At 41.4% G+C, this 15,705-nt stretch overlaps 1 protein-coding gene across 2 annotated transcripts in view; it reads left to right on the plus strand.

Annotated features, from left to right (window-relative positions):
• The window catches only part of LOC147121657 (zinc finger protein 292-like), a 216,510-nt gene extending 201,496 nt beyond the window's left edge, over nt 1-15,014 (plus strand). For both annotated transcript variants that reach the window (XM_085982085.1, XM_085982084.1), the window contains 2 exons: nt 893-1,034; nt 7,821-15,014. In XM_085982085.1, coding sequence (XP_085838211.1) covers nt 893-1,034; nt 7,821-14,468 — 6,790 coding nt within the window. In that variant the 3' untranslated portion in view covers nt 14,469-15,014. The remainder of the gene's footprint in view (nt 1-892; nt 1,035-7,820) is intronic.
• The last annotated feature ends 691 nt before the right edge of the window (nt 15,015-15,705 follow it).

Genomic DNA, 15,705 nt, shown 5'->3' on the forward strand with positions numbered 1-15,705 from the left:
TTTATAACCTCTAGTTTTGTACTCTCCCACAAGTGGAAATATTTTATCTACGTCCAGCGTAACAAACCCTTTCATAATCTTAAAGGACCTCTATCGGGTCACCCCTCGGCCTTCTCTTTTCCAGAGCTAAGAGCCCCAGCCTGTTCAGACTTTCCTGACAAGTGTATCTTGTCAGCTCTGGTATCATCCTTGTGAATCTTCTTTGCCCCTTATCCAGAGCCTCTATATCCTTTTTACAATATGGAGACAAGTGTGGTCTAACCAAGGTTCTGTGCAAGTTCTATATAAGTTCTCTGCTTTTCAATTCTATCCCTCTAGAAATTAACCCCATTGCTTGGTTTGCTTTTTTTATTTCCTTATTAACCTGTGCTACTACTTCTAGTGATTTATGTATCTGTACCTCTAGATCCCTTTGCTCCTCTACCCTATTTAGACTTATTATCCAAGCAGTATGTGGCCTCCTATTCTTCAAATGCACCACCTCGCACTTACGTATATTGAAATTCATTTGCCAAATAAATGCCCATTCTGCAAGTTTATTGATGTCGTCTTGTATTTTGTCGCATTCTTCCTCAGTATTAACTACATTCTTCCTCAGTATTAACTACATTCTTCCTTCCTCAGTATTAACTACACCCCCCAATTTGGTGCCAGCCACATATTTTGACATTGTACTTCCGATTCCCGAATCCAAATCGTTTATGCAAATAGTGAACAACAGCGATCCCAGCAACAATCCTTGTGTAACACCACTTCCCATCTTTTGCCAGTCTGAGTAGCTATTTTCTATTTTCTGATTTGTAGCCAGCTTGCTATCCATTCTGCTACTTGTCCTCTGATTCCGTGTTCTGACCGTATAAAATCAATAACGGCTAAATACTTTTGTTTTCAGGGAACTGACGCTCTTCTGGAGCAAACTGCAGCAACGGATGGAGTCTTCCGCACAGACCTTTCTGGAATGCTGTCGGCAGTTCTCCATGTTGTCCAAAACGGTTTATCACATATTCTTTCTTATTAAGGTCATCCAGTCAGAGGTATGAACAATCTATTGTGCAAAGTTCCATTGCATGCTATGATAACTAATTGTAACTCATTTCTGATTTGAACATATAAGAGGGAAAGTATAGAAATATGAGGGAAAGAGCAAGCCCTGGTGCTGTAAACAGGTCCATGTTATCAGCAATTAAACACCTGGAGCTCTTATTTTTGTGAAAACTGGAGAATATAATTAAAGAAAGAAAGAAATTGCATTTATGTAGCACCTTTCACATTCAAAAAATGTCATAAAACACTTCACAGCCAGTGAATTACTTTTGAAGCAAATGTGGCAACCGGTTTGCACACAGCAAGATCCCATAAATGAAAATTAGATAGATGACCAGGTAATCTAATTTTGGTGCTTTGGATGAGGCAAATATGGGTCAGGATACCGGGAAAACTCCCATGCTCCTCTTCAAAAAGCACCATTGGATCTTTCATATCCACCTGGAGGGGCAGACAGGATGATGTCTCATCTGAAAGTTGGCACCTTTGACCGTGCAGATTTCCCTAAGTACTGCAACAACTACTTATATTTATATAGCGCTTTTAACGTAGTAAAACATCCCAATGTGCTTGACACGAGCCATATAAGGAGATACCACCCCAAAAGCTTGATCGAAGAGGTCGGTTTTAAGGAGCGTCTTAAAGGAGGATAAAGAGGTGGAGAGATTTAGGGAAGGAATTCCAGAGCTTAGGACCTAGGCAGCTAAAGGCACAACTGCCAATGGTGGAGCATTTAAAATCGGGATGTTAAAAAGGCCAGAATAGGCGGAGGTCTAGGGGGATTATACAGCTGGAGGAGATTACAGAGATGAGGAGGGGCGAGGGATTTGAAAACGAGGATGAAAATTTTAAAATCGAGGTGTTGCTTAACTGGGAGCCAGTGTAGGTCAGCCAGCACAGGGCAGATGGGTGAACGGGCCTTGGTGCGAGTTCGCACACGCGCGGCAGAGTTTTGGATGACCAAATGTCAGCCTAGTTTATGTGTTCAAATCCTAATGTGGGGTTTGAACCCACAATCTTTGATGCAGGCTAGAGTACGACCAAGGCTGATACTAAAAGGGATTATATTTTGGTTAGAATTTATGCATTTGGTTGATTACAAAATTGATTTTTCCCATGACACTCATCAGATAAATGTATGATTAGGTAGGTTATCATAGATTTCTACTATTGTACTTGATTTTTACTGCTCAAAGCCAATAATCTGTAAATGTATTTTTCTGTTTATAATTTTTTGTCCTAAGAGGCGATGGTGAGCACATTATAGCTGCTGCCACAAACACTACTGTGTGGCGGTCACTGCAGTAAAAGCTGAGATTTTTAATGTTCCCATTATGGACTTGCAGTTTTGACCAGTAAACCTACTAGCATGTGCCAGTTATACAATCATATAGGCTCTCTGACCAAGAAAATACATCACAGTATTAAACAAAAAAGAAAAAAACTGCAGTGTTGGAAATCTGAAATATAAACAGAGTGCTGAAGTATGAAGTGACACCATCAGCATCGGAATAGCGAATAGCCGCGGTGTAGATCATTTGTCAGAACCATTGAAGGTTGTACACGCACACAGTGTCTTTTCCCTTCAGATGTTGTTGGACCTGCTGTGTATTTCTAGCATTTTCTGTTTTTGTTACACTGCATTAAGTATACTGCTTTATAAATGGTTGCTTTGTCAGCTACATTTCCTGTTACCTTGGAAACAAGTTTTGCTTTTGCAGTCATTCAAGATGCAAATAATAGATCTGTTTAATGTGTTAAGGGTAATAAACAGGCAATATATTTAAAAAAAATTTAAATGTTTACAAACATGTTTTTTTTATACACACTGAGTATATATAGAAAGAACAAACGTGCGCTCATATAGTACCATTCACGTTCTTAGGACATCCCAAAGTGCACCAAGTCTAATTAATTACTTTTGAAATGTAGTCATTGATCTGTAGGCAAAAGCAGCAGCCAATTTGCACACAACAATGGTCCCACAAACCGCAGCGAAATAAATGACCAATTGAGCTGTTTTGGGTGGTGTTGCTTTGAAGGTTAAGTGTTGGCCAGGACACAAGAACCTTCCTGTGTCATGAAATCTTTTACAGTTCAACATCTCCCTCAGTACTGTGCTGAAGTCAGCCTAGGTTGTGTCCAAGTCCCTGGAATGGGACTTGAACCCACTAAGATGAGATTGGTACATATGCAGGATTGATTTTGAGCAAGGTCAGTGCTTTCATGGAGTGAAGTCTTCACAGTTATAATATAAAATGTCAAACTGCAAATTCATTCTGAAATATCTGAAGAGAAAATTGTGTCCATTTATCAGAATGGTGAGTATATCACGTCAATCCTGCTGAATCTTTGGAGGAAGCTTCCAGACTGCCTGCCTTTCCTTAGAGTACCTAATCCAATCAAGCCACATGGCTTTCCCTTTCCCACAACTTTATGGCTGTCCCATTCATTTTCTTCTATAAGTCATCAGTTTCACCAAGGAAGGGGAGGGATTGTTGGGGTAGCCACTGGCCGCCCAGGTCTTGGTTCTTGGACTTGCTACCTCAGAAGGAAGGCAAATCCTTATGTTCTGTGTCATGCAATGTGCAGCTGGTTGATTATTGAACCAGCGAAGCACGTATTGGACAGCAAAGGAATAGTGACCATCGAACTTAATGTGGTATGAAATAGTCCTTTAAGGGGAAGCTAGATAAGTACTTGAGGGAGAAAGGAATAAAGGCATTTGTTGACTGGATGAGATGAAGTAAATAGATTGGGAGGAGTCTCGTGTGGAGCATAAACACCGACCTGTTTCTGTGCTGTAAATTCTTACGTAATTCTGTGTAATCATAGAAACTTATATTCGGCCCGTCGTGCCTGCGCAGACTCATGGAAAGAGCAGTCGTGCTTAGTCCCATACCCCCGCTTTTTGACCATAACCCCATAAGTTCTTCATCCGCAAGCATCTGTCCAACTCCCTTTTAAAATTATTGATGGAATCAGCTTCCACCACCTTTTCAGGTCGAGCGTTCCAGATCACAACACTCAATGAAAAGATTTCTCTTCACCTCCCCTCTAGATCTTTTGCCAGTGATTTTGAATCTATTTTCTCTGGTTATTGACCCACTCACCAGAGGGAATAGTTTTTCTCTCTCTACTCTATCAAAACCTCTCATCATCTTGATAACCTCTACTAGATCACCTCTTAACCTTCTCTGTTCCAAGGAGAACAGTCCTAACTTTTCCAGCCTCCTTATAACTGAAGTCCCTCATCCCTGGCAACATCCTGGTAAACCTCCTCTGCGCCCTTTCTTAGGCCTTTACATCTTTCCTGAAGTGTGGGGCCCAGAATTGTCCACAATACTCCAGCTGAGGCCTAACCAGTGATTTATAAAGTTCTAGCATGATCTCATGCTTTTATATTCTATTCCTCTATTTATAAACCCAAGTCACCATTATGCTATTTAAACCACCTTATCAACGCCCGGTCACCTTTACTATGAGAGTGCTGCATGTAAAGCGCTTTCAAGAAAACCAGTATTAATTTACAGATAACAGTGCGATGGGTGTGCCTGCTTCTCACTGGCTATCCTCGGTGTGATGTTTGACCATTTATTTAAAGCTGCGCCTGCTGCTCACTTTCCTCCTTATTACATTAATTTTAAGTACCATCCTAAAAACTATTGCTCATCTATGAATTTTAATTACAAAACTTTTTTTTAAATACAATTTGAAATTAGTGATAGCCTCAATTTTAATTCAATGCTAAAGAAGTGAAATTAAAAAGAACTCAAGCCGAGCCTGGGAACAGTGTGGCACAAACAGAAAACAGGAACGAAACACACAGCCCGAGAGTGTCCTCTTTCTTCTCACACTTAGAATCTAATCCCGGAACATAGACTAACTCCAGAACTCCCGAGAAAGAAACCAGCATTCAAACTATCTAAATCCAAAACAGACCATAATTGAAACAGGCCCTTTTATTACTAAATTAATTCATCACCTCCGAATATCTTCATATAGTTACCATTTATGAGTACTCTCAAATTATTTACGAAACCAAAGGTGGTGGCATTTTAAAAATTGTTGATTCTTCACTAATTTTTAGTTATTCACTAACTAGAGGATATGTGCGAGCAGTAGTGCAATCGAGATAGGGAACTGAAAACACGTGGACAGATCTAAAATAGGACAATTTATCATTAAGTTAACTCAAGATCTCGCTGACCTTCAGACAGTAACGAGCTCTTTCGCAGATACTGTGGGTGGCTTTGAAAAGAGCCTTTGGATTATTAGATTCATTCTTGGACGCCTTTCGTGCTCCCAGTGCAGGTTTTCTTCAGCAGCGGCACGATCTAGATATTAGGCAGCACCCGCCCTGAGGGATAGCCACCCGTCCCAGCAGCTTGTTGAGCTCCTCATCATTGCAGATGGCCAGCTGCAGGTGTCTGGGGATGAAGCGGGTCGTCTTGTTGCTGTGCACCACCTGGAACGTCTCCGCGAACCCCAGTTTGAGAACCACTGATATACTGCACTACCTTGAACAACCTTCGCTGTTACCCCATCAAAGAATTCAATCAAGTTAGTCAGACATGATTTGCCTTTAACAAATCCATGCTGGCTCTCCTTGATTAACCCATGCCTTTCCAAATTTAAGTTTATTTTGTCCATGATAATGGTTTCCAATAACTTGCCCACCATTGATGTTAGGCTGACTGGTCTGTAGTTTCCTGGTTTATCCCTCTTCCCTTTCTTGAATAGTGGTATAATATTAGTAGTCCTCCGGCACTGCTCTCGTATCCAATGAGGATTGAAAGATTGGGACCAATGCCTCTGCTATTTCTACCTTGGCTTCTTTCAGCAACCTTGCAATCAAGTTATTCAGGAATCCTGCCTCCCAAGCTTTGTGTAATGGCAAGAAAGGAGGAATGCCTTTTGGGCTCACCCAAACAAGGTTCCTAGTGTGTGTGGGGTTTGCTCTCGTCTTGAAGTGGTGTTGATTTTGTAGACTTGCCTATCGTGTATTGCGAACAAATGAAGGAGAGTAATTACTTTTCAAAGTGATAGTAGTCCTAATTATTTGGATGATGATCTCCACATGCACATGTTTTCCCCATGTTCTATCTGCATAAGAAAGGAATATTGTTGTATGAAGGGTTTTTCTATTAATGAATGCCAAATATATATTTTCTTAATTACTGAGGGAAAGCAACCAGTCTTCAAACTTTGTGTTTTTAACCCAAGTACCTTATATATTTTTCAAGAAGGGAGTTTTGTTTTTTCATTAACAATTACGCAATATTGATCTTGCCAAAAGGAAACTGTGTGGACAGACACAATAGCATAATGCATGGTATTCTTCAATACGAGCACCCTGAAAGACGTCGTATGTGGATCTTGCTGGCACTAAGTCCTTAACCATGCTGTGTGGAGGTTTTAAAAGAATGAGAGTAATTGATGAATTATGTATAATTTTCATAAACATTTAATGAATTTGCATTTTACGTACTTTCTGATTTTAAAAAAAAGAAAAAATATGGTTCAACCTGGTTGTGATATATAAATCAATAGCAATGCAGTGGATATTTTTATAATGTACTTGAGCAGTAGCCCAAATGATCAGTAGAATTGACTGATCAGTATAGGCAGTTCCTGATCTCTGTTGTATTGCTGCTTGATACTCACCTGTACTTCAAACAGCTGGTTGGTTAGCTCTCTTCAGCTTCTGCTGCTCAACAAACTGCTCAGATTCTACTCTCTGGGTTGCCAGGGTTGTTAATAACGTTTTATTTTTCCATTCGTTTTCATCCTTAAACCAGCATTCCTGCATGTCACCAGCAATTTAAATAGCTGGGCGGCTCCGAGTGCCAATTTTGGGCTGAAGGTGAGGGGGAGAGTCGAAGCACTAATGTTCTTAGGCCATCGGGGAGGGTAATCTGGCGGAGGGACGGTTGAGCTGCTGATCAAATCTTCTGATCAGCTGAATACACAGTTTCCATGAACCCTGAGCAGTGCTGTCCAGCAGTCATTGAGTCACTCTCAGCCATTCATATGCTAATTTCTACAGATTAATGGTTCGAACTGAGGCAGTTATCTTTCAGCAAAATGTTACTAAAATGATCACTACAATTAAAATGTACTGACCATTATAAACAACTACGGTAACTTGAATATATACTTGAAAAGGAAAAATTTGCAGGGCTATGGGGAAAGAGCAGGGTAGAGGGACGAATTGGATAGCTCTTTCAAAGAGCCAAAACAGGCTCGATGGGCCAAATGACGACCTCTCGTGCTATATGATTCTGTGATAACACAAGATGCTTTTATTTTTCAGTGGTAGTTTTGGGAGAGTGGTGCTGTACCCTGCTCCCAGCACTGCTTTCTCATTTATGTTTATAACTGGAACCATTCTCCATTAGACAGCACTCAAATGGATCCAACAATAGTGTGCAAGACCCAAGAATAAATGGGCCGCTGCTACTAATGACACGTGGGAAATTAGCACGTTTATATTACTGCCGACAGAGAGTGAACCATGCATTCGCTATTGGCTGCAGTGTTTAAATATAAGAATGTGTACAATATCAGGTGGATTGTGGTTTTGGAAAGCAAATTTTGATTATTTTAAGCAGCAAATCACTACAAACAGTAGTGAGTTAATGCAAACTAATGCGATAAATATCTTCATTCATTGTTATCCACGTGCTCACATCCTGGTTACTTAGTGTCTTGTCAAATCAAAGTCGGCAGTTAACTTGTATGTAAGATAATATCATGTATGTTTTTCTTTACAGGCAGGGGAGGCTGGACTTTCAGCTTGTATTGAGCTGTGTGTGAGAGCACTACGCATGGAATCAAATGAAAATCCCACAGTGAAGACATCGATTTGCAAGACCGTATCGTGCTTGTTACCTGATTATTTAGAGGTCAGGCGTGCGTGCCAGCTTACCGAATTCCTGCTGGAGCCAACAGTGGAAGCGTATTATGCAGTCGAGACTTTATACAACCAGCCAGATCAAAAGTATGATGATGAAAATGGTCCAGTCCCTAATTCACTGAGATGCGAACTCCTACTTGTTTTGAAAACTCATTGGCCCTTTGATCCTGAATTTTGGGACTGGAAGACTCTGAAACGCCATTGCCTTGCATTAATGGGAGAGGAAGCATCCATTGTGTCTTCCATAGATGAACTTAACGACAGTGACCTCTTTGATGAAAATAATGAGAGCCATCTGGAAGAAGTTGCTGCGAAAGAACATTCGCTGAATGGACTTCCTAAATTTTACAGCGATGTAATGAGAGTGCAAAACGGTTCGTCTGAAGAAATGGAAATGAAGGAAAAAGATAAAATTGAGAAAGGCGTGGTGTCTGCCAGATTTAAGAATTGGCAGGCCTATATGCAGTATTGTGTATTATGTGACCGAGAGTTTCTGGGACACCGAATTATCCGTCATGCTCAAACGCACGTGAAGGATGGAAACTATTATTGCCCTATATGTGCCAAAAGTTTCAAGAAAAAGGAGATTTTTGTTCCACATGTTACGTTACATATTAAGCAGTCTTGTAAAGAACGACTGGCTTCTATCAAACCAAAAAGGAGAGTTGGAAGGCCTCCCAAGAACTTGACTGACATTAGTACTACAGGTAAAAAGACAATTGACTTAGACAAGCAGGAACATCGTCCAATTAAAAGGAACAGCCTATACATTGAGGATTTTGTAGTCTTCAGTGATAGCGATGGTTCTGATGATGAAGGCAAAGATAAATCTTACAAACCTGCAATCATAACTACACAAAAAGTGGACTGCACTGAAGATTATAACTGTCCTGTAACTATCTGTACCAAAACATTTAAGTATTTTAAAAACTTAATTGCACACGTGAAAGGTCATGGTAATGATGAAGAAGCAAAACAGTTTCTTAAAATGCAGAGTAATAAAGTTGTTTGTCAGTATTGTCGGAGACGCTTTGTCAGTGTTTCTCACCTTAATGAACATTTGCAAATTCACTGCGGCCCTAAACCCTATGTCTGTATACAGCTGGAGTGTAATGCAAGCTTTGGTACGTACTCTGAATTGGTAGGACACAGGAAAGAACATGTACTGTTCAAAGCTAAATGCATGTTTCAGAACTGTGGAAGAATTTTTACTGAGTCCTATTTGTTGTATGATCACGAAGCACAGCATTACCATAATTCCTCATATACTTGCAAATTCTCAAACTGTGGAAACATTTACTACTCCCAGAGTGAACTGCAAAAGCATGAAGTTGGCCACGTTGCACACGCCTGTGTGAAAATCGAAGCTGAAAATAGTTCACAATTTGAAACAAGCCAGCTTACTCCAAATAGAGCTAATCAGGTAGGCCAGTTATTACAAATAAAGACTGAAGATGAGCCACACAGTCAGCCTGACGCTTACCAGAATGGTTTTGCTAGTGATTGCATTGCAAGTGAAACCGTTAAACTTAAATCTTCCGTGTCAGAAAAACTAAATGCCTTACCACCCATCGGAGAACAGAATCACCTTCCTAAAGACAAATACTTTGGTGTAACTGTGAAGAATGAAGAGGAGACAGGTGTGCACCTGACTCGGGGTGTTTTGCCAGAAACAATGTTTAAAGGGGAGGGTACTCTTATTCCACCACTGCCTGTAGAAACCACAGCTGGTGAAGCAGCAAAATCAGTCCAAATGTTCAACTGTAAGGTTGATGGCTGTAATCGAAGCTATACCTCGTCACGCAGTGTCAGCAAACACATCAAGGCTACTCATCCTGAATACTATGAAACACTGAAGAAACAACGGAACCTACCAAAAATCCAACGGGTTAGAAATCCCTTGAAATGTCAAAATCAGGAAAAGCCTCCGAACCCATTGTGCTTTTCAAATGAGAGAACCTTAAACATGACACCTGAAAGCAGCTTGAACACAGAAGGTGCTATTTATCCGCAACCTATCCCCGGTGTTTTATCTGTTGAGAATCAGAATGTATCCCAAACCAGGAAGAAAAAGCACACGCACAACAAGCGTGCAAAATGGCCTGCGATCATCAAAGGTGACAAATTTATCTGTAGCAGGTGCTACAGGGAGTTTACCAATCCCAAATCTCTTGGCGGTCATTTGTCACGGCGTGCAATCTGTAAACCTTATGATAGAAAGGAAAGCTCTTCAATTGTGGAGCAGAAGAATGAACAGGCTTTATATATGACTGAAAAGATTCTTTCCCCAGTTGCATTCACCCCCCAGGGACATGACCCTCCCTGTATCCCAGATACATTCTTGACTGGCGAAACATTTCTTCAGTCATTGGAAATGGGGGATGGTGCAGCTCCATTTGCTGCTCATGACCTTTTTCCACCAACGCAGGAGAACTACAGTTCTAGTGTATTTGAGCCGAGCAAGACTCTCCAGGTTGCTGGTCTTCCTGGAACATTTGAGACTGAAGTAATTCAGCAGACCTTTCCACCCAGGTTTGGGATGAGTACAGTAGAGGAAAACCCAGCCAACATAACTATATCACAGGCGCTAACAACTGTGTGTAGCCCGGGGTCATTTGTGGCTGGCGAAGACATGTCACTCAACACTGAGGTCCCACCAATGCTGGATGTGACAAAAGGCTCAGCTGTCTATTCATCTTGTGAGCCCTTGCAGCAGTCACTCCAGTCCAACTTTTGTTCGGGAACGTACGTTGGCAATGAGATTCACCCCCAAAATTTGGAAAGCAGCTGTGAGGCAACTATGTTTTTTACTAATGACGCCCTTCCCGAGATTGATACCAATCATAATTCATCTCACTGTGAAGACTCTAAGACATTAGATATAAGAGTAGCTGAACTTCTGTTGGGTTTGCAAAATTTGAACTTGGAATATGGTGAGAAGCTTTACAGGAGTGGTGCACTGTGCCATACTTCGGGTTCAGAGACACCAGCTGCTTCCAGGAACATCTTGACATGCACACCAATGAGTAATTGTACCAGCAGTCCTAACACAATCAATCCGTGTTCGACAGTCCCACAAATAAATACATTGGTGCAGGTTACTGAAACTGAAAATGACACCGAGCTGAAAGTGAACCTCATTAAACCATTTATCTGTCAGGAAGGCGGATGCATCTATAGTGCGATGACTAAAGATGCTCTGACCAATCATTATGTCAAAGTGCATCAGTACTCCAAGGAGCAGATAATGGAAATAAAGATGTATCAGACTAGATTTGCTCCGTTTAGATGCCACGTTCCTAACTGCCAGAAAACTTTTACTAGAAACTCAAACCTCCGAGCCCACTACCAGTTGGTGCATCACGTAACACGGGAGGAGCTGGTAAAACTAAGAATTAAAAGAGCATACTGTAGAAAATCGGACAGCCATTATAAAACTGCAGACTGTGTGCTGCCATTGCAGGAAATCATTTCTCAGCCCACAATGAATGGGTCACAGGAGGAAGAATCCACGAGTCTGCATGAATTGGAGCCCATCCCTGCAGGACCTAATGAGATGAATTCAGAGATTGGCCTCCATTTGCATAGCACACAGAATGCAAAGACTGTACTGTATAATCATGGAATGCCACAGAATAGCTCAGTGCTGCTGGCAGGTCTGCAAGATTGCTCAGCTTTGGCGCAATCAATAGGGCCACAAGACACCTTGGTGCCACCAGCAGGCCCTCTGGATGCCTCCGTGATGGCAGTTGAGCCACACAGTGGCCCTGCACCAACAGCAGGGCTGCTGGCTGTCTCGCCACTACTGGCATGGCCAGAGGGGGTCTTACCGCCATCAGTGAGGCCCCAAGATGTCTTGCCAGCACCAGCAGGGCTGCAGGATGTCTCTCTGCTGCCAACAGGGCAGCAGTGTGTCTCACCGCTACCAGCAATGCCACAGGCTGTCCTGATGCCAGGGGCTGAGGGTATTCTACCACTAACATTGGGGCCAGAGGATGTCTCGTTGCTACCAGTTGGGCCGCAGGATGTCTTAATTGTACCACCCGGACCGCAGGGTATCTCACCACGAGCATCCGGGTCAGCAGATGTCTCGCTGCTGTCAACAGGCCCGCAGGGAGACTCGCCGGCACCAGCAGGCTCGCGGGGTGCCTCGCCGGCACCAGCAGGCTCGCGGGGTGCCTCGCCGGCACCAGCAGGCTCGCGGGGTGCCTCGCCGGCACCAGCAGGCTTGCGGGGTGCCTCGCCGGCACCAGCAGGCTTGCGGGGTGCCTCGCCGGCACCAGCAGACCCACGGGGTGTCTCACTATCCGCAGAACCGCAAGAGTTTTTGGTGCATCCGATAAGAACAAAAGATGCCGTCTTATACCCAGAAGGTGTCTTGGTGCATCCAGCGGATATGTCCGTGCAGGGAAGGAAAAATGAATTAGGTTTGAAGCAAGCTAAAAAAGCTGGAGGTACAATGAAGCTTACTAAAGTGCCAGAAGAAAGGAAGCGCAAAAAATCAATTACAAAAATAAGAATAGAATATGACATTAATAAATTTCACAGACCTTACAGGTGTGTTCACAAAGGTTGCTCTGCAGCTTTCACTATTCAGCAAAACCTAATACTACACTATCGGGCTGTGCACCAGTCCGACCAGCAGCTGCTTCACACAAAGATCAAACAAGAAACCACCCAAAATCACAGCTTCCTAGTCAAGGAGTTTCGCTGTCAGCTTGATGATTGTTGTAGAATTTTCCAAGGAGCCACTGATCTAATGAAACACTATTCTGAACTTCACGATCTGACTTTAGATGAAATGGGTAAAATGGTGTCCTCTGTGAACGAGGGAAAGTTTCAGTGTGACCAGGCTCATTGTGTGTCTTCATTTACAGTATTCTGGAGCTTTGTTAAACACCTTCTGGTAGCTCATGGCATAGATGTGGAAAGTCAGCAAAGTGATATGGATGCGACTTGTTTTAAGTGTGACTGTGAAGGCTGTGATCGTACTTATGCCACTAGATCTAACCTTTTAAGACACATCTTTACAAAGCACAGAGAGCTTCATCGATCTCATTTGATGAGACCCAGAAGAATCATACCAACAGACCAAGAAAACATTCCAAAGACAGCCAATCAGGACGATCTGTCTGACGAAAAGAGTTATTTTGGATCCGAAGTTAGTGAAAATGAAGACACCATAAATCACGGTAAATCTAAACCTGTATCAAGGGAATGTTTTACTTCAGATAGCAAGAATATGAAAAGTGGTGAAGTTGATAAGTCTTACAGCTCTAGAAAAATTGGTAAATATACATTTAAAAGTAAGGCCCAAGCCTTGGCCATGTGTAGCAGCAAGTCTCTGAGAGAGCAATATCCATGTATGTTTGAGAATTGTTCATCAGTTGTCACCAGTGAACGCAGTCTAGTAAAACATTATAGGATTCATCACAAAATATCCAATGCATTTGTTAGTCAATACCACAATCATCTGGTAAATTGCAGGAAGTATTCGAGTGTCCAAGGCAAAGAATCAACTGAGTACGTAACCAGCTATGAAGAAGGATCAGCGGAGAATGCTGTCAATGAAGACGTGGTTCAACAGCAGGTCAAGCTAAGTGAAACTGAGATTTTCAATAAGAACCTGGAGAATGATGACACTTTTCAGAGCTCTGTTGATGAACTTTCAGAATTGTTTAATGCTAAACTGATTAATGATGCCAATACTTCTGCTTGTGTTAAAACTGAACAGGAGGAGATGGTAGAGATGACTGCTGAGAGTCAGCTAATTGATGTAAATAACTATCAGCCCTGTAAGAAAAGATCAAACAGTCACCTGAATCATACAGACACAGAAAAAGAATGCATACAGAGTAAAAAGAAAAAGAATGTAATAGTGGAAAACCCTGAGCAGCTGTTGGAAGATAATTCAAACCGAACTCTCCATGAGGAAGAGGCTTCACCTCCAGAGCACAGCCCACGTACACAGAAGGCTCACCACCACAAGCCTTTTGACTTGAGTACATTTAAACCCATGGGATTTGAATTCTCATTCCTAAAGTTCCTTGAGGAATCTGCTCTAAAGCAAAAGAAAAAAGCTCTGGCCATTAAAGGTCTATCTCTCAGTCCTGCTGTTAACACTGAGAAAATGGCGGATGGTAGGTTAAACTCATCTAGTGTAGTGGTAGGTGACGAGGACAGCTCATCAGCAAGACATCCTGTGAAAGATGACAAGAATTCAGTGGTTCCTGTTGACCACAACAAACATTCAGTTGCAGATAGATTATGCATGGGAACTACCGAACATCAATCTCTTACTAATTTTGCAACTCCCTTGTCTCTCCACATTCTTAAGAACATAAAAATCATAATGGACAAGACACACTCCGATTGTGTTGAGCTTGCTGAGAAACAACTTCAGCATATGCAACCCACGGTAGTGCTTAGTCGAGTAAAAGTTGACTTTAATATGATGGCTCAAGTGAAAAATGTAAAGGAAAGAATCGCTATAAAGAGTACATAATTCTGTAACATCCACTGTATGTATTGAAGTAAATAAGGGGAATTAGAAGCTGTAATTTGCTTTCATTTGGTCCTTGCTAGTAATCGAACCAAAAGGATGCCTGTACATTTTAACAAAAGCATGTTTGTAAATGTCTTTTTTTAATATTTTTTAAAACAAAAACTAACATGGCAGTAGCCATGTTCAGTGTATTCTACAGAATCCCTATGGGACAAAATTGTGGCACAGAACGGTTGCTCTGTTTATGTAAAACAAATCTGATAGTCTGAGGTCAGACAGTGGTATACAGAAGAGGGACTAGCCTGATCTGATTGACTGTTGTGGAGGTCTGTACATTCTGTTAGTGACTTGATAGGTCAGCAGTCCTGAAGCATGTGGGTTGAAGACACTGTATGATATAGCTTGAACTGTACTTTTATCATTGTGTATATATTTAAAGAGATGGTATCCCGTTTACTACAAATCCTTTCTAGTCTCAATCCATAAACATAAATTCTACACAACATTGGACATCGGTATAATAAAGACCTCTTGCAATGTTCCAAATTGTTTTTATTTATTTCATTAACCAAATTATGCAATAGTTCGCCACCATTTTTGACACAACCTTGTAAACAGTACTTTTTGGAGTGGGGAGGAGGAAATGTGTGTAGATGTTTTGTATATAATATATATATATTCTTTGAATGTACTGTATGGGATTCTCTCCTTACAACCCACCTTGTGAGAGTTTAGAGAACAAGCTCCAGCAAAACAAGCTCTGTATTATAGCTAGGCTCTTTAAGCTTTTTTAAACGGTATCCAGTGAAGAAAGCATCACCTTTAAATAAATTCCTATTGAGAGATGCTCCCTAAGTGTTCTTTCTCCTATAATAGAAACAAAGACCATGTTGGTACAGAACCCCTCATTCATGCAGTCAATACTATAATGTAGAAAATGTTTAAAAATACACTAAAGACATTTGATGGTTAAAACTTAGTACACAGCTTTTCAGTAAAATCACTGTTGGAAGACCAGATTTGCAGTTATTCATAGCTGTTTGATATATAGAAAAGGAAGGTGAGGAATTTGATTATTAATAAAGATTAAAGTTCAGATTTCCAAATGTTGCTCTGCAATGGAATCGGATCTGATTAGTTGATCTTTTCTGAGCGCTGCTGTACATACACAGTTTTGCTGCTCTGGAGCTCTGTTGATGAAAGTGTGTACATTTGAAGTTAGTTGTTTTGCTTCTGA

The sequence above is a fragment of the Somniosus microcephalus genome, chromosome 3 (assembly GCF_052327205.1).
Source record: "Somniosus microcephalus isolate GS21.2 chromosome 3, FLI_Smic_1.0, whole genome shotgun sequence".
Classification (NCBI taxonomy): domain Eukaryota; kingdom Metazoa; phylum Chordata; class Chondrichthyes; order Squaliformes; family Somniosidae; genus Somniosus; species Somniosus microcephalus.